The sequence below is a fragment of the Trichophyton rubrum genome (assembly GCF_000151425.1).
Source record: "Trichophyton rubrum CBS 118892 genomic scaffold supercont2.5, whole genome shotgun sequence".
In the NCBI taxonomy this organism is placed as follows: domain Eukaryota; kingdom Fungi; phylum Ascomycota; class Eurotiomycetes; order Onygenales; family Arthrodermataceae; genus Trichophyton; species Trichophyton rubrum.
The window spans coordinates 336,625-354,324 of record NW_003456424.1 but is presented as its reverse complement, the minus strand read 5'-3'; the positions used below and the strand labels follow the sequence as shown (position 1 = coordinate 354,324).

The following is a 17,700-nucleotide window of genomic DNA, read 5'->3' as shown; positions in this document are numbered from 1 at the left end:
CTAATCGACGCGGGTATATTGGATTACAGAAGAAGACCCCTCCTTTGATCGAATAGCTCTCCCGCCGAGTCAGCTGTACCTTAGAAGCACCCGGATTCACGCCGAAATAAAAAATAAAAAATAAAGAAAAATAAAGAAATCAGAAGATCCAGGCACAGCCATGTCTTCACCAGAATTCTTAGCCGCCGCTGAAGCCAGCCGAAAACTCCTCGCTAAGCCAAGTGATGATGAACTCTTGACTGTATGCCATATCTCAACCACCCTCTGTTGTTGTATTCCCAATTATAGACGTCTACATTTGCAAGGATAACAGTTGGCTAACACGGCCGTCACGAAACTAGCTCTATGCCCTCTTCAAGCAAGGAAAACAAGACCCTCCATTCGACCAGGCTCCTGCTCCAGGAATGTTCGACTTAAAGGTGCCTACGCCATTAACCCAATACTTCGCGATAATATACTAATGTTGTTTGGTAGGGAAAATACAAGTATGCCAAGTGGAAAGCGACTGTTGACGAAGGAGTTACCCCAGAGCAAGCGCAAGAGCGATACATTGAGCTTGTCGAAAATCTAAAGGCCAAGTATGGCTATGATGAGTCCAAGCAACCAGAATCTGTTGGTGCTCAATAGAAAAAGAATGAAGCATACATAAAGGAGTCCAGAGGGAAGAGGAGCCATGAACATCGGGCATGTAAAATGATATTAACGCTGGGTACATAAATTCATAAATGGGACATGATATCATGTTGACTGCCGTGTGCAAAAGATCAACGGCAGGGGTGGTATTATCTGGTTATCTTTATTTTCGTCGTTGTGTTTGTCCTCTCTCGTGTTCATCTGCGTCTCTATTCCCGCTATGTCTCATTGCGTAAATACTCTAGAGCCGACATACCCAAGTAATAGAATTCAGCGTTTCATATCTGCGCTGTCAAACCCCCTCTTTACTTCCCCTGTTAAAAGGCCTGAGCTTACATATATTTATTGAAGTTAATGTTAATACCAGCGGGGGGATAATATGCACATTTGAGCAATTTGCGGGGTTATATTGCCGTATATGCAATTAATCGCTCTTTTCCCAGGTTTGACCCATCCAATCCGGCTCCCGGTGGACAGATGTGGCACACCAAGGAACCTCTTGAGGGGTATACGGAATGAGTGGAAGGTCGTACGGCATGCGCAGCCCAACCCTTGTCATATTCGTGGCGTCCAAATGCAGGGTCACTTTTATGGAGTCGTTCTCCGATGTTTGCAGTGGCTTCTCAGAGGGGGTATTGCGCTTGAAGCAAGGGATCATCTTGACATGGTTGGTTAATGAGCTGTCACTGCACTCCTCTATATTTTCCTCGCGGAAAAGGTCCGGCCAGATGAGAATGCCTATCTCCCAGCTGCAGATTCTCACCTCCCCGTGGGTATTAGCCCCAGCTCCCCATGCTTGGGTCGAGAGGTTAGCGGATGTAATCATTGCCCAATCGATGCTGTCCATGTCTGAATCGGAAAACCGGATGTAACTTTTTATGTGAGGCGCAGCTCTCCTCCTTCCAGCCTCCCGTACCCTATCAGATGTTGTGGTAGGGTCAGCGTTCTTTGGACCTTCAGCATCCCCTGCCCAGTGACACAAATAGCGGCGCAAATATGCCAGCTGCTTCTGCTGAGGGGGACTTTGAATTTTCATATGAATAGACCCCCCAGAACCATAACCATCTAATGATCTCCTTATTTCATCAGGCGTAGGAAAGATTATAGAAAACTTCGCCTTGGAAGTGGAACGGCTCTGATTAACTTCAGGTTGAGAGTATAGTGAGCTAAAAAATGTTTCTTTCAGCCACTTATCAGTCTGTCCAAGCGTAGCTATGGACGATACCTATGTATGTCAGGGAAAACAGGCACAATAAAAAATGGTTTATGCTGAACTCACTTACTTGAATGATGATATGGGGGTTTTGTGCCTGGGATGAGCTGCGGTCTATAGGAATAGAACCAATGGCATCCTTCAATGCAGGCCAACCCCAGAGGGTCCTCCTGTTGGAGTCAAATTCTTTAACCGGCAATCTTGTAGGAACACTAGCAATTAGCACGGCTTTCACTGCTCCGAAATCATATTGTTGCAGTTGGCGAATGAGAGTATTGATCGTATTATTATTATATGCCTCCAGATAAGCAAGCAAGTCTCGCTTGAAACGGGCGCTGCTTCCAAAAACCCCACAGGCATCACCCACCTGGGACTGCGAGAGAGGAAGCAACGGAGATCTCCAAACTGCTTGGGTCATATTTCCCCAGTCTCTCGGTATCATGTTTGCAGTATGAATTATGACCCTGCAAAAAGAAGAACCGTTGTTTTAGTATTTCGACCCTGGCAGTTTAGGTACTGGGATGCACCTTACTGTGCTAGGTTATCATGTCGAATCAAAATCATCATTTTTGAATGATGAGTTCCAAAGGGCTCAGGCATATATGCCACAACTGCCTCGGCGTTTGGGTATCGCTTACATGCATCCTATCCCAGGGTAAGATACGGGGTCTAATGCATGGATCACATCTTCCACTTACATCGATGGCAATCCTATTAGGAGCTTCTTTCTTCCAAGATCCATGAATTATTTTCAGCTGAATTAGATCCTTCACATCACGGTCAAATTGACCCATGACATAGTCCACATCAAAAAGATAATTGAATTGCCAGCATTCCTTGATCATGGGATCTCCAAGAATGTCTCGGAGCTTAATGCAGCCTTCATTATATCCCGTTGAATCACTGATATCACGGATATGAGTGAGTTGGATTGGTGATGGAATAATCTTCTGTCTGGATGGCAGCCCTGGTCCCGGACTCTCAGGTTTCCGAAGCAGTTGACTCCGAGAGAGCGGAGGAGTTATAGATCTGTTCAAAGACAGGAGACTTCCATGATCATGACGAACAGAGCCCGAAGAGTTCGCCTGATATACATTGCTGGAAGTTCTCAATTTCTTTGAAGGAGGCGGGCCCCCATCACGCCCAACCATAACTACTTTATAGGTCCGCACCTAGGCTGACCGGAGAAATGATGAGTTATATATTCCAGAATGGTACCACCGGCCACTGATATTTGCATTCTAAAGGTTTATCGCCGTCCAGACAATTGTTCCTATCCATATCACCGGTTGAGCGAAGTGAGAAATAATGGGAGAAAGCACGAGACGTTAAGTTGCTTACGTAATCACACTAACTCCTCCGACTGGACGAGCAGCGATAGTTGTCTCAATTTCATGACATCACCACGGGCTGTATGCCGTACAGGCGATGGCCGAGGAGGGTTCTTATGGGCAAGCGGCCGTACGGATTAGAATTGGGCTTCTTCATTTGCTTGTGTCTCCCTACCTTACTGAATGATTTATCTTCGAGTTTCCTTTTTTGAGCAAACTGGCAAGCGTCGTTTGATTGAATACTGAATCTCAAGGAATAGTTAGGTATTCCAGTTTGGACTGGCCATATAATTGGATTACTCCAGGTATGATACGGGTTCACAGACTATCAGCGACCAGGGGGCGTTCCCATTGCTTCTTCCTTAGTGTTAAAATACCAGGCAAAGTCAACATGGGCACAAATACCGAGGAGTGTACGGAGTACTTTGGCGTAGAGGGTTCCAATACGCCGTGCAAACGGCATCTTCCCTGTCCGGTGGTATGGTTACACAGAGTCCTCGCATGTTGCATGGGACAAAATGTGGCCTACCCCGAGTGTTGCGCAGCTCTAGAATCGTCAAGTTCCTATCTCTCTCTTTTCTCCTTGCTGATAGACTGGATCACCGCTGAATACGGAACGTATATACACCAGCCATGACTCTAAGCAAAGCTCAGCTGCCCAGGGCGTACATTGGTTCTCAAACAACATCGATATTGCCTGAAGGTAGCGCTGAGGCAGCCCGCCAAAATGAGATGGATGATGATGAACGAGTGCTTGTCTCCCTCGGGTACAAGCAGGAATTTAAGCGCGAGTTCTCCCTATGGACAACTTTTTGTGTCAGTTTCTCAATACTCGGGCTACTACCTTCGTATGCGAGCACAATGAGTTATAGTACGTCAAGGCACACTTCTGCCAGGTTGCCTTGCAAAGGCCCGTGAGTGCGCTAAATGTTAAATTGATACACTAGGGATGGGATATGCCGGCACTTCAATGGTATGGGGCTGGCTCATCGCAATGATATTTCTTCAATGTGTTGCCATGTCCATGGCGGAGCTATGCTCTTCGATGCCAACAAGGTATAGCAAATAACCTCCATCCCAATACCATTTTACCAAAAATTTCTTTAATACCCGATGAAGTTCCGCTGACACCTTTCGGTCAGCGGAGGACTTTATTATGCCGCTGCAGTACTGGCTCCGGCTGGTTGGGGCCCATTTGCAGCCTGGATAACAGGGTGGTCGAACTGGATGGCCCAGGTGACGGCTGCGCCGTCCGTGAACTACGGCATATCCGGAATGATTTTAGCGGCCATATCAGTTACCCATTCAGGTTACGTTCCACAACCCTTTCATAAGTTTCTGTTAACAATGTTATTGATGATAATCCACGGAATAATGAGTAGTATGTCAACAAAATGGTTGGCAGAACTGAACTCATACGGATCGACATTCAATATAATTTGTTTGTTCCTTGTCATCATTGCAATACCAGTGGGAACAAGTAATGTTCCTAGGTTCAATTCGTCAGAATATGTCTGGGGAACGATCCACAACCGTACCTCTTACCCAGATTGGTTCGCAGTTATGATGTCCTTTTTAAGCGTTATTTGGATCATGTCCGGATACGATTCTCCCTTCCATCTAAGCGAGGAATGCTCCAATGCCAACATTGCTTCTCCAAGGGCGATCGTCATGACATCCGGGATTGGTGGCATCATGGGCTGGTTCCTTCAACTTGTGGTTGCCTACACAGTGAGAGATATAGATGAAGTTATAGACTCGGAACTTGGACAGCCATGGGCTTCATACGTATTCCAGGTCATGCCAACTAAACTAGCCCTTGCAATTCTTTCTGGAACTGTGATCTGTGGCTTTTCGATGGGTCAAGCGTGTATGATATCCGCTTCGCGCGTAACCTATGCTTACTCTCGTGACGATTGCTTTCCCTTTTCCAACATCTGGAAAAAAATCAACCCTTGCACCCAGACTCCAGTAAATGCGGTGTGGTTCAACTGCGTTTTAGGGATTCTATCTACGCTCCTCATATTTGCCGGTGATGTCGCAATGGGTGCATTGTTTTCCATTGGTGGTATTTCAGCGTTAATCGCATTTTCAATACCGATCGCTATTCGAATTTCCTTTGTCAGCCAAAGATTCCGCGCTGGACCGTGGAACTTAGGAAAGTATACAGCTTTCATAGGGATACCTGGTGTATCTTTTGTGGTAATAATGCTGCCAATCGTCTGCTTCCCGAAGGTTGCTGGTTCTGAATTAACGTAAGTCTATGAGTCTCCATCGTCTTCTTGCAATCTAGAGGAATGAGGTTAACGTGTCAACAGGCTGGCGGATATGAATTGGACTTGTGTGGTATATGGTGGCCCGATGGCTGGTATCATTTTGTGGTGGATTATTAGTGCAAGGAAATGGTTCAAGGGGCCAAAAGTCAACCTTGAGCATGCTATGCTTTCAGAAGACGAAGACCGAGCCACTAATAATAGCACTAACAGCTTAATATAATGGCATAATGAGGCTCAGGTCAATGAGATGGGGATATTATTTACGTTATTTACGTATTTCTCAAGATTCTTTTTATCAGATGTGTCCCTACGGCTATCAGATAACTATATATCAACGAAACTAGAAATAAAAAAAAAAAAAAAAAAGGTATATCATCGCTACTATATTACTCGAGATAGCCTCGGGATAGGATTTATTAATGTGTCAAATATCCCTTGAGGATGGGTGGCTTAACTAGCCTTCTATACTCCCTGTCAAATCACTCTTGATGATGCCACTCCGCTCACACATTCCTCTGAATAACCCCTCTTTCTCCCATAGATTAAGCGGAGTATCCATTTCCGCTATTCGTCCCTGATCCATTACACATATCCTATCATAATTGATAATCGTTCGAAGACGATGCGCAATGCATAGGAGCGTCTTGCCCTTAAACCCAATTGCCATCGTCTCCTGTATTTTCTGATCTGTTTCGAAATCGACAGAAGAAGTAGCTTCATCACAAACAATGATACGCGAGCCACGCACTAAGGCTCTGGCCAGTGCCATTAGCTGTCTTTGACCAAGAGAGAAATTCAATCCTTCTTCTTCTACCGCAGTATCAAGATGGATCTTTTGTTGCTGTTGCGGCTGGTGATCGCTTTCAAGTAACGCTGCGCCCTTTTCATTGCTCTCAGTGTCGCTATTGTTCTCATTTTCTTCGTTGATAATGTGGGATTGCCGCAGAGCAGACCAAAGTTCAAGATCAGTGTGTTCGTTGAAAGGATCCAAGTTGGATCGTACCGTTCCACGAAACAGGACAGGGTCCTGTGGGATGATGGCCAATCTGCTCCGCAGATCATGCAAGCCAATAGTGGAAATATCAATACCATCAATCATAATCGAACCCCCTGAAAGCTCAGTCAGGCGGAACAGGGCGGACATAATACTAGATTTGCCTGCTCCAGTTCTCCCGACAATGCCAACCCGTTCCCCTCCCTTAATATCCAGATTAAGTCCTTGGAGAACAAGTGGTAAACCAGCACGATATCTCATCTCAACACTTTTAAAAGTTATTTGGCCGGATTGTGGCCAGTTTTCATCCATCTGGCGTAGGTGCAGTGGGGCCTCCTCTTCCAACTTGGTTCCATAATAATGGATTCTCTCTGTCGCATTCATGCTGTTCTCTACTTCGGCTAGCTGACGGACGGTGAACTGTAGCAGCTGTGAAATTGAAAGAATGAACGAAAGCACTAGTCCCGAGATGCTTGGATCCACGTTGAATCTCGATGTAACAACTAATATACTTGTTACAAAAACCATTAGCCAACCAACGGCGTCCAGTCGGACGGTAAGCCATCGCTGGTTAGAAAAGGTAAGGAAGTATGCACTGTCCATGTTGTCAACAGCCTTCTGAAGCCGTTTTGTGAAATAATCCTGGAGTCCATATGCCCTTATAGATGCTGTTCCCGATATGGCTTCAGTGAACTGCGAGAAGACCTCTGATCGAAGCACAGCTTCATGACGTTTCAGTTCCCTTGCAGATGCCCGATAGAAATTTGCTGCGAATAGAAATATTATAAGTAACGGTATCAGCGCAATGGCAAACTATTTTAGCGTTAGCACGATGATACTTTCGTTTCAATCCGGAAATTCGAAAACCAAGGACTTACATAGTGGAAATATACAATGATCAAAGCGATCACAGCAATAATTAAGCCAAAGGTCAGGTAAAACGTGCGCATCGCATCTGTCAAATCATTATCCATGGTATGTATATCCTTTGAAAACCTGTTTGTCATTCGGCCCAGGGGCGTGGTGTCGAAGAATGACATTGGAGCTCGCAAGACCTTATTGATAGCTCGAGAAAGCATAGCTTTGCTCGCGTTTGTTCCGCTTATTGTCAAGGTGGTTGAGAAAATGAAGAGACAAAGCGCCTGTGCAACACCCAGAGCAATGTATACCCCGATATATGCTCCCGTGGAAAAGTCAAATTTTCTGGATACCCAGTAAGAGAGCCATAAGGCATTGACAATTGTACCGCCATTTGCAAGTATTAGGCCGAGGACAATTATAGGGAGGTTTATGGGCCAGCCGAAGTTTGAAATATAGGCTCTCCAAACTTTCCAACTGACGGAATTTACCGCCCTTTCCTCCTTTTGCATCAAAGCACTCGGTGCTTTGCCTGATGCTCCATTCTCCCCTTCTGATGGTCTAGCCACCTCAGCGGCTCCATTATTGTTCCTTGTAGTCTCTTTATTGTCTTGTTTATCTTCCTGCATGGTCGACGACATGAGCTTCTGGAAACTATCATTATGGCGCATAAGGTTGTCGAAGGAATTAATAGCTTCAATGCGGCCGTTATTCATCAATATGATTCGGTCACATCGGCTAAGAACATGGAGCTGATGCGTAGCAAGAATACGGCATTTGTCTTTCAAAAGTCCGCATATGGCGTTATCCATGATATGACGGCCAACATGGGCATCCACAGCAGAAAGAGGATCGTCTAAAAGAACCAACGAGCTATTGAAATATATCGCGCGAGCAATATTCAGTCGCTGCTTTTGACCTCCAGAAATTGTTATCCCTCGTTCTCCAATCTCCGTTTGGTCTCCGTTAGGTAACATTTTGAGATCTGCTCTCAAGGCGCAAGCATCGATGACTTGGTTATACCAGACCTCGTCGTATTCTTTGCCAAACAGGATATTTTCCTTCACTGTTGCGTTTTGGATCCAAGCATATTGCGGGCAAAAGGCTCTAGACACTCCCATAGATGCATGACCTCCCGTCATTCGCATATCTCCTGCAAGAGCTGCAAGCAGGGAACTCTTACCACACCCAACTGTACCAATGACGGCAATGAGCTCGTTTCGGCCGGCAGTAAAGGACAGGTTGGTAAGTTGGAATGGCTCCGTAGGGCTTTGAAGACCCGAATCAGCATTCTCTTTCTCCATATCTTTAGTCAACTTGACCTTTCCTTTGTGGCTTCCGGATCCCTTTTTGCTGAGTGAGTCTTCTTCACTTGTTGGAAGTCGTTCCCAGGTAAACGAGGCATTGTCAATCTCTAGTGCATTGTCCAGAGAGTCGTCCCGTTCAATATTGTCCTTTTGTTCCTCTGCAAGTAAAAAGTCTTGAATTCGATTCAGGGCAGTCCATGCGTCGGTAACCTGGCCAAGCACTAAGGGTAACATATTCAATGGCAGTCTAAGGGTATTGAATAGAGCCAGGGAGGAGAATATAGGGGCAGGGTTAAGGGGATGCTCGGTGAGAGAGAATGTGATGAAGGAGAGCATAGAGGCAAAGACGGGGAGAGATAATGCAATGCAAAGAAGAACATTGCGAATAGCGAGTACAACCTGAATTGCACGTACTTCTCTCTTACGAAGTTCGTCAAGGCGTTTCAAGAAACTCTGCTCCCAGCCAAAGAACTTAACAAACCTCACAGCTTGAAGGATCTCCTGGGTCAGTGATACTCTCTGATCGGTGATTTTGTTAATCTTCTTTCGTCTTCTGATAAGGGACTTTATAGCGTGCGTCAACAACGGGATTCCTGCAACCAAAAGAGCATACCCCGAAAGAGCACTGTATCCGATATTTACCAGGAGAAGAATGAGAGCAAGGATAATGATGATAGGTGACGTCCAGAGAAGGTGAAATAGGCCCAGAGCTTTGTCTATTCGATCGGTATCCACGCTCATCAACGTGACAATACGACCATTGCTCCATCCGGTTCCATCGCCCATCACACCAGAGGCTGCGTTCGTCGGTCCAACATGCTTCTTCTTGTTGAAAATCGATGTCAAAATGGTATTCCGAGCCTTTCGAAGTTCGGTGTCTTGCTCGGCGGCTTTTGCTCTCGTTTCTCCTGAGCTGATAGCCTTCCCACCGGCTCTGGCTCTACCAGATAACCTCGTTGCTTTGGAAAATATCATACTAACAAGGACAGCCCGAGCCTGTCCGCCAACCATCATTCCTCGAAAGAAAAATTGGCTTGTAGTCACGCTCTGGACGATTTGCATAACAGTAATGCCGATTGCAATTCCAATTCCGTTGCGAACGTGAGGGCCAGGAGCATGTTTATGCCGTGCAATATATGCTTCCGTTGCGAATGCAATCAGATACTTGGTGGTATAAGGCGTGAGAACCTGGAGAACGCAAGAAACCATCTGACAGCATGCACCGATCCATATCTCAGGTTTGAATGTCTCATACCCAGCTCCGAGTAGAGGATGTTTGTCGCCACGTTCAATTCTTTTTTGAAAAGAAGCTTCAAGTTTCGCAGAAAGTCCTTCGACGGACCTGTCTGGATTTACCAGCCAGATATCCTGCAATTGGAGGGGCCGGAGGTAGCCCGTCTAGATAGAACGTCGTTATTAAATGCAGCACATTAATTATACCAGGAAGAAAGCTCACCATCATCAACGGGTGCATCCATTGAAATGTGATGACACTTAGCAGGCTGGCTCCATGTTCCTTTGAAATTGCTCGCTCTGTCGGCACAGGCGGCGGTTTTTGAAGTCTGATCGGGTTCAACCTTTGATACCATCGCAATTTATTCTCATAGGCCGAGTCTACTCCCTTTCCTCCACCATCGGATTTATTCTGGTCGCCATTTCTGCCGCCGTCGTCGATCTCTTTGTTCGTCATACTGTGGCGGCCGCTATCTTTGCCAGCCACTGCTGACGGCATGTCAGGCAGTAAATATAAACAGTTAACTAGTTTAATAGACGTTCGATCTCTAGATAGGCCTTCTCTTAGCCTTCCATGGTGGTCACAAATGTTATACTGGGTGGGCGCTGCATGTCGTTTATCCTAGCAATGACAGGCCGGGAGACCAGCGCAGTTATAAATATAACTAGCTAAAGCGGCTTGACCGTCTCGGAAACCGTTGGGCGTCAGCTTTTGCACCCTGGCCACTGGAGTCATCAAAGTCCGAAAAGCCCTTTACAGCCGACTTTGAGCTCGGTCATTCTGTCGTCGCTTCTCTGTTTTTACCTGTTGGTCAGCGGCAAAGCTTGATTTAGCTTAGTAATTCGCATGCTGTTGGGGTTCAACTTCGTCCGGGATCAAGCAGCTCGTAATCCCGGCTTTAAACTCGGATGAGTTTCATCCGTTCATGACCCTTGAAGACATTATCGTGCTAAGCGGCTTGTCAGCATTATTGTTAACTCCGAGGGCGGAAACTTTGCATGAGTAGCGAGGGTTCTGGCCAGTGTTCAAAATATATTGCGGCTAAGTGAAAGAAATCCGCCGAAGGATAGCTAGACCTCTCGAGTTAGGTACCACCAACGCATATCATTTATGGCAAGTCAGAAGGAGCCTTGTCTAGTCATCCCGATGTCGCCTTTGATTTGGCAGCTGCTGTAGACCAGAGTGAATCAGCAATAAGTCGAAAACCCCTGAGAAAGGAGTAGTTTATTGATACCGTCAGTTCACATCAGTTGAAATATCTATTTGTGGCCCAACCAGCCTCGTGAAACGTAATGAGCCGGAGGTAATGCCAACCTAGACGTGTACATTTCATCGGGTTTGATTATAGTTGAAATAGCCTCATTTATACCTAATGCATAGTATGCAGATTCCCTGGCCCCAGATTGAAGAGGAAGCTTGGAACCATTTGGCTGTGCATTTTCAAGATATATGGATATATATGCAGTATAGTGCTGGATTCAAGTTGGAGATAAAGAAATATAGATAAGCTGTCGGCCCAAAACCTTGAAATTGGAAAGAATCGAGTGTCAATAATTGAACATCTGATTAGACCATTGTCAGGATAAAACGGCCATCGACAACAATCTTGTCGGAAGTCGATTTTTTAGGTAACAGTTGGAGAGATTTCTTCAGCATGGCCTTGATATATCCTGATTTACCATGGCTCAGGTAGCGTATATGATAGGTTTTCGAAAGCTCTTGGAACGGTCTTTTGAGTTCCTTTATCTTGAAATGCCTAACTAGTCGGCGATCGTCAATGATGGTTGGACAGATGCTAGGGTGACCCCCCACGCATTGACGAGTAATCTAAATAAGAGAGTCCAGGAACTAATCCGATTTGATAGCTCGCTCGATCTTCGTTATCCAAAGTTCGGGACTGAAGGTGAAAGGATTGGAAACAATAGCAAGGTCCGTATGAACAAATATGTTGATTGGTTGACAGGTGCGTAAGAGTGTATCAACAATAAGTAGCCTTTGGAGAAAGGCCAACGATGATCTTCGGAAGGATTGCCCCTGTTGGAATAAAGTACCGTGACTATTGTACCCGTGGGCTTTTATGGATAGCAACAAGCAAGGGTGTTCAGGGGCCAATTGCTGGACGTGGCTCACACCCTGCAGTTCATGTTCAGCACTTATTAGGGGAGGAATGGATTGGATAGTAAGTTTGAATACTAGGTACTAGCAACCTTCTGGTTGAATAGTAGACCACACAGCGGTCTCCTCGTCTGCAAACCCCGGATTTGTCGCATAGCTTCCGAATAGCCTTATGGTTTCGCAAGGGATTAAAACATCGTAGCCGAGCAGCGGCCTCTGTTCCACAAAATAGCCTCTAGGCCCCTCATCTGTATCCAGTCCAGTGCCACCCCCTTTACCGCGATATCAGAGTCATTCAAGGCATTGGCAGTGGTTGACTTAAATCTTGTGTGCAGTTTGCAATCATGAAGATGTGGTAAATAAAGTGGAGGACCTTCAATGAAGGTAGGCTGCAGCAGGGATAGCATATGAGCCGACCGTAAAGCGAAATGCAAGTTAACATATTTTTGTGGCCAGAAACGCTCCCTAGCCGTTCAAAAGCCCGTATATGCGATTATGGGTAACTGGCTCAACATTAGGGAAAACACACTACTCAAAGTATGGGTTCAATAACCCTCTTTGTAAATGGTATTGATCGTGGTCAATTGTTGCAAGACCCTCATTGATATAATATAAGCGGTAGCAATGGAAGGATATTTTCTCCAGTGGCATATGCCATCAGTGTAGATTGACCGATAAAAATTGGAATCTCAAATATAAAGTCCAGATGGATTGAATCTTGTGATTTGAGCCCTCTGCCTCCTAGAACACAGTTTACCATGTTAGAGCATTGTGTAGGCTCTCGCCATATTTACCAAGATTGCTTGATATTTCCCACAGGTAGACGCCATTCTTGATTGCCTCGTAGTAAGACTCCTATCGAGGGCCAACTACTGTCAGCCTGAGACCAGAATACCCGGTTAAAAAGGAAAGATAAGCTATCTTGCCTACACTGAGGAACAGAGCTGCCACGCTCTCGGGCAATCAATGCATCCAGGGGCAAGTCCATCGTCGGGTTTTGTAGTATCAACCAAAACTGAATATCCAGTTATTCAAGACCGGCAGTTTGTTGAGTCCTTTGAGGTTAGATATATCCGTGATCCCGCCGTAATGCCGTACGCTGCTCTTTGCTCTGCTACCTGCAGCCCTGCAGCTTCCCGACAACGGCCCCGGACATGCAGGGTAAGGTAACGGGTATCATAGGACCGATCAGAGGCCGGATGTCGCACGCCAGGCCATAGCACTGCATCCCTTGTCTGAACTCTGCGCTCTGGCCGCTGCACCCTGGAGCCTGTCCGGCTTGTTTGCGTCCATGTCGTCGTCCCAGCCAGCCTGGCGGTCGGAACAAAGTTGCTGGGAGATCGGCCGGCGAGGCCCCACAACCTTAAAAGAGGTAGCCCTGGCGGATGGCTTGTTCTCCTATAGCTAGCGACTTATTGCTCCGATGTCCGCGACCTGGGGATCTATTATATGTTGGTGATAGTTGAAGGCGGGTGGTTCTTAGGGCAGGAGTCGGGAGATGCTGGCCTGGGTAGTTATCGGATGGAAGGACGGGGTGATGTGATGTGTTCATGCATGAGACGAAGCATGGAGGCCCGACTTGGTTGCTTGGTCTAGTTACTTCAACCTTGCGTCCGAAGGCTGACGGCTAGGATGCCTGCATGATTCAACGGTCTGGCGAGCTTGCCGCGTATAATTCCATGTCTGCTATGCAGTGTATTTTGAAATCGGGCTTGTGTTTGTGATGCTTTCGGAGCCCTGACACCAATGGTGCTAATGAACTACTTGACGGAGAACGAATGGATCGAGTAAGAGACGTAGTGAAGGTCAGGGCCTTGAGCATACAGTCTATTCCTAGTTTAGGAAAAAAAGATATTCACTACACTGTGCCCCGCGGCATATAGAATACACCGGAAACAGACTCCCTTCGCCATGAAGTGATATGTATGATCCTACACAACTCCTCTCAGATAGTATTCTAACTTTCCGCTCGCGAGGGTAAAAAAGGGGTATATGTGTAAAGCAAAAGACGACAAGAATCCTGCCCCGGCCATAGTTAGGCCCCTTCTTCCTCCTCCTTTTTTTTGGTGTTCCCTTTCCCCCTTTTTTCCTATAGTCCCGAGTGACTATTCCCTTTAGCCGTTTAAATAAACCATGAAGACATGATGCGCTGTTGCTTTTCAGAAGATATGATTTGAGTTGGAAAAGAAAAATCGTTTTGGAGAATCATTAAGCTTCATCCGAAAGAGTAAAAGAGAAGAAGTATGCAATGCGGCTGTAGTAAGACGGGGTCGTAAAAGGTGGAGAAGGTTCTTGTGAGAGGAGCGGCGAAGTTAGGCGTTTATTTTGGGGAGTTTGGGAGCTCCTTGATGGCCTCCTCGATGATCTTGAGTGATTCCTTGATCTGCGCCTCGGTGATGACAAGTGGAGGAGCGAATCGGATGATGTTCTGGTGGGTTGGTTTGGCCTAGGAGATATTAGTTAAAAGATATGTTTACATAGTACTACCAGGAAGGTAAGATGATGGCTTACAAGAAGGCCCTTGGACTTCATCAGCATGCATAGGTCCCAAGCGGTGTGTCCGTTGGTCTTGGACTCGTCGACGACGAGGGCGTTCAACAGACCTCTGCCACGAACAGTCTGGATCATAGGGTCTTTGATAGCGTTCAGACCAGCACGGAACTGCTGTCCTAGAGTCTCGGCACGCTCAACCATGTTCTCCTCACGGATGATCTCCAGAGCGCGGATGGCAATGGCACAGCCGAGTGGGTTACCACCGTAGGTGGAGCCGTGTGTGCCGGGCTCGACAGTAAGCATGACGTCCTTGCGTCCGAGAACGCAGGAGACGGGGTACATGCCGCCGGAGATGGCCTTGCCAAGGAGGACGAGATCGGCTTTGACGCCGCTCCACTCCTGGCAGAGAAGCTTTCCGGTACGAGCAATGCCGGTCTGAACCTCATCACAGATCAAGAGAGCATTGTGCTTCTCGCAGAGAGCCTTGGCCTCGCGGAGGTAGTCCTCGTCAGGGACCATGATGCCAGCCTCACCTTGGATGGGCTCGAGGAGGAACGCAGCAATCTTGGGGCCGGCAGCCTCGAAGGCCTGGCGGAGAGACTCCTTGTCGTTGTATACGATGGGCTTGTTGGTGCCGGGAATGACACTACCGATGTTTGGCAGGTAAGGGCCGTAGTTCTCCCTCGACTCGGGGTCAGTAGACATGGAGATGGCAGCGAACTATCGTGATACAGAGCAGTTAGCACCCTCCTCCCGACCTCCATCCTTGTTATACCAAATGAGCACTTACGGTACGTCCGTGGAAGTTGTTCTCGACGCTGAGGACAATGGCCTCGTTTGGCGGGATGCCCTTGACCTTGTACCCCCACTTGCGGGCAATCTTGATACCGGTCTCGACGGCCTCAGCACCGGTGTTCATGGGCAAGACCATGTCGTAGCCGAAATACTCGGTGACGAACTTGGCGAACTTGGGGAAGACATCGTTGTAGAAGGCCCTGGAGCTGAGAGTGAGGGTTGCGGCCTGCTCGGTCAGGGTCTTGACGAGCTCCGGGTGGCAGTGGCCCTGGTTGACGGCGGAGTAGGCGGACAGGAAGTCGAGATAGTGCTTCCCCTCGGGGTCCCAGACGGAGGTGCCTGATGCGCGCGCAAAGACGACCGGCAGCGGGTGGTAGTTGTGGGCGGCGTACTGGGCCTCCTCCGCGATGGCGGACTTGGTCGACGAGGCGTGGTACCTCGAGACGTCCTTGCTGCCCGGAACCTCCTGAGTCGCCATTGGAGCCATTCTGTCTGTCACTGTGTCTTGTATCCGGTGTCTTGTAGCTTGTTCTTGGGTCTTCTGCCTGCAATATCTGGGTATCTTGTTCGTCTTGGAGGGAGAGCGGGGGGGGGTCTAGGGAGGTTCTATCTGCCTACATCCAATATCTTAACAATTCAAACAATCGTATAACCCCGAAAAAAAAAAATACTAAAAGAGAAAGAAAAAATAGAAAAAACAACAAAGCATAAAAAAAAAAAAAAAAAAAAATGTTCACAATGAGGATTAAGACAAGGAATATAGAGAAAAAGACATTCCCCCCCCCCCCCCCCCCCCCCGGGCGTCCCGCGCAGTTTATATATGGCCCTAGCTGGCGCAACGCTGCCACTCCCCCTCCCCCGATAGTATCCTCCCCGTCCAGCACGCTATGCCGTTAAGTGAAGGTGACTCGCACCAGCAACTCCACCGTCCTGCTCCATCTCAAGGGCCGCAGACGAAGAAAAGAAGAAAAAAGCAACGAAGCGCAGCGGCGGCGGCGAATCAGGCCGCCCGTGAGTAAGAAAGCCGGCGGGTCACATGGATCCTGACATCATCGCGCCCTCTGGACGACATCTTTCGGGTCTTTTTTTGGTCCTTTTCTTCTTCGTCTGCTTGTGCTTTGTTTCGTTTCTTTTCCTAGCCTGTTAACCTAGTTAAACTCCCTGCGCTGCTCAGAGAGTTCCTCCGCCGGCCAAGGGAGGGAAACGCTGGTAGCGAGTCGAGTGGTCGCCTCCTTTTCCCGCGCGGAACGATGCCAAAGGCGCGGAGTGCTGCCTCGAGGGCCCACGGCGGTAGCAGCCAGGGGCACCAGCAGGGACGGCGGGCGGCGGACGTTTTCCTCCTGCTGCTGGCCCTGCGCATCGCTAACGCCCTGCTTGTCCGGACGTTCTTCCAGCCAGACGAGTTCTTCCAGTCGCTCGAGCCCGCATGGGGGATTGCTTTTGGCCGGGACAGTGGCGCTTGGATTACATGGGTATGCATCCCCCACCCCGGAAGAGCAGAAACAGAGAGAGAAAAAAAAAAGAGAGAGACAGGATGGAAAAGAAAGGAAGATGCGGGAGGTGCTGGCTGCTGACATTTGGGCGTTCTGTAGGAATGGGAGCATCGGCTGCGGTCGTCGATTCACCTGTACATCTTTGCGGCCGTCTACAAAGCCGTAGATGCGGTGGCCAACGTGCTCCAGCTCTCCCCCTTACTACGGGGTGACCTCCTGATAGCGGGGCCCAAGGTTGTTCAAGGCATCATCTCCGCCGTGGGGGACTATTACACCTGGAATTTGGGCAGGCGGATATACAATGGCAGGCCAGAGAGCACTTGGATCGTGAGACTCTCCTTCCCCCCTTCTTTCCCCCGGGCTTTAGGGGAGGATGTACATTTTTATTCTGACTGGGTGAGCAGCTAGGTTTGACGGTGTTGAGTCCCTGGCAGTGGTTCTGCTCTACTCGGACGTTATCAAACTGTCTAGAGACCTCCCTTACCGTCACGGCCTTGTATCTGTGGCCGTGGCAGTGGTCTCTCCGTGGCAGGTGGCCGCTGGTTACCACTAGAGACGTTACCAGGTATGCTACACCCATACATGTCTACATATGTTCCCAGACTAATAGGTCTAGCCTGAGGATATGTCTGATCCTTGCCTCGCTGGCGTGTGTCCTACGCCCGACTAATACCATTATATGGTTCTGTCTGGCGGCGAATCTGGTATATATCACTCTCCGCCAGAGCCAGACATCACGGCCGTCGTGGACCAAGTCCCTAGAACCCCTCATCATTCTTCTTAGAGAATGCATCCTCTGCGGGTAAGTCTTGACATGCCAACATGTAGATGTCATCAACTGACGCAAAAGGTAGTTCTTCCATCCTAGCCATCTCCGTCCTAGCAGATCGTGCCTATTATGGAACATGGACACTTCCGCCCTTCAGATTCCTCTATTTCAATGTAGTCCAGTCCCTTG

The 17,700-nt window shown here is 47.9% G+C and overlaps 8 protein-coding genes across 9 annotated transcripts; 4 read left to right on the top strand and 4 right to left on the bottom strand.

The window, feature by feature from the left end:
- Positions 1-160: 160 nt before the first annotated feature.
- On the top strand, positions 161-627 carry TERG_04851 (uncharacterized protein; the record flags this gene model as incomplete). Its single annotated transcript, XM_003234210.1, has 3 exons — positions 161-241; positions 342-419; positions 475-627. 3 exons carry the CDS (start codon positions 161-163, stop codon positions 625-627), a joined length of 312 nt encoding a protein of 103 aa, XP_003234258.1.
- Positions 628-1,148: 521 nt separating this feature from the next.
- Positions 1,149-1,505, top strand: TERG_12197 (uncharacterized protein; the record flags this gene model as incomplete). The annotated part of the gene is made up of 1 exon (XM_047751191.1): positions 1,149-1,505. One exon carries the CDS (start codon positions 1,149-1,151, stop codon positions 1,503-1,505), a length of 357 nt encoding a protein of 118 aa, XP_047606427.1.
- A 315-nt stretch (positions 1,506-1,820) lies between these two features.
- Positions 1,821-2,997, bottom strand: TERG_04850 (uncharacterized protein; the record flags this gene model as incomplete). Its single annotated transcript, XM_047748332.1, has 2 exons — positions 1,821-1,858; positions 1,917-2,997. One exon carries the CDS (start codon positions 2,995-2,997, stop codon positions 2,410-2,412), a length of 588 nt encoding a protein of 195 aa, XP_047604312.1. The 3' UTR covers positions 1,821-1,858; positions 1,917-2,409.
- An 813-nt stretch (positions 2,998-3,810) lies between these two features.
- Positions 3,811-5,673, top strand: TERG_04849 (uncharacterized protein; the record flags this gene model as incomplete). Its single annotated transcript, XM_003234208.1, has 4 exons — positions 3,811-4,048; positions 4,125-4,233; positions 4,320-5,432; positions 5,496-5,673. The coding sequence occupies 4 exons, from the start codon at positions 3,811-3,813 to the stop codon at positions 5,671-5,673; spliced, it is 1,638 nt and encodes a 545-aa protein (XP_003234256.1).
- Positions 5,674-5,850: 177 nt separating this feature from the next.
- Positions 5,851-10,501, bottom strand: TERG_04848 (uncharacterized protein). The gene is made up of 2 exons (XM_047748331.1): positions 7,326-10,501; positions 5,851-7,260 (listed from the first exon to the last, which is right to left on the bottom strand). The coding sequence occupies exons 1-2, from the start codon at positions 9,819-9,821 to the stop codon at positions 5,908-5,910; spliced, it is 3,849 nt and encodes a 1,282-aa protein (XP_047604311.1). The 5' UTR covers positions 9,822-10,501; the 3' UTR covers positions 5,851-5,907.
- A 1,025-nt stretch (positions 10,502-11,526) lies between these two features.
- Positions 11,527-11,817, top strand: TERG_04847 (uncharacterized protein; the record flags this gene model as incomplete). Its single annotated transcript, XM_047748330.1, has 2 exons — positions 11,527-11,535; positions 11,611-11,817. 2 exons carry the CDS (start codon positions 11,527-11,529, stop codon positions 11,815-11,817), a joined length of 216 nt encoding a protein of 71 aa, XP_047604310.1.
- Positions 11,818-13,338: 1,521 nt separating this feature from the next.
- Positions 13,339-15,843, bottom strand: TERG_04846 (ornithine aminotransferase). Of its 2 annotated transcripts, XM_003234205.2 has the most exons (3): positions 15,245-15,843; positions 14,473-15,174; positions 13,339-14,407 (listed from the first exon to the last, which is right to left on the bottom strand). In XM_003234205.2, the coding sequence occupies exons 1-3, from the start codon at positions 15,734-15,736 to the stop codon at positions 14,282-14,284; spliced, it is 1,320 nt and encodes a 439-aa protein (XP_003234253.1). In that variant the 5' UTR covers positions 15,737-15,843; the 3' UTR covers positions 13,339-14,281. The 2 variants fall into 2 exon arrangements, with proteins under 2 accessions (XP_003234253.1, XP_047606426.1); XM_047749881.1 differs by having other exon boundaries at positions 13,339-15,174.
- A 1,485-nt stretch (positions 15,844-17,328) lies between these two features.
- On the bottom strand, positions 17,329-17,649 carry TERG_12196 (uncharacterized protein; the record flags this gene model as incomplete). The annotated part of the gene is made up of 1 exon (XM_047751190.1): positions 17,329-17,649. One exon carries the CDS (start codon positions 17,647-17,649, stop codon positions 17,329-17,331), a length of 321 nt encoding a protein of 106 aa, XP_047606425.1.
- Positions 17,650-17,700: the final 51 nt, after the last annotated feature.

Coding starts and splice junctions, on each gene's coding strand:
- TERG_04848 (XM_047748331.1), bottom strand. CDS start 9,821: ATGGTTTCTTGCGTTCTCCAGGTTCTCACGCCTTATACCACCAAGTAT. Junction 7,261..7,325: donor TCATTGTATATTTCCACTAT/GTAAGTCCTTGG, acceptor ACGCTAAAATAG/TTTGCCATTGCGCTGATACC.
- TERG_04846 (XM_003234205.2), bottom strand. CDS start 15,736: ATGGCTCCAATGGCGACTCAGGAGGTTCCGGGCAGCAAGGACGTCTCG. Junction 15,175..15,244: donor ACAACTTCCACGGACGTACC/GTAAGTGCTCAT, acceptor GTATCACGATAG/TTCGCTGCCATCTCCATGTC. Junction 14,408..14,472: donor TGAAGTCCAAGGGCCTTCTT/GTAAGCCATCAT, acceptor AATATCTCCTAG/GCCAAACCAACCCACCAGAA.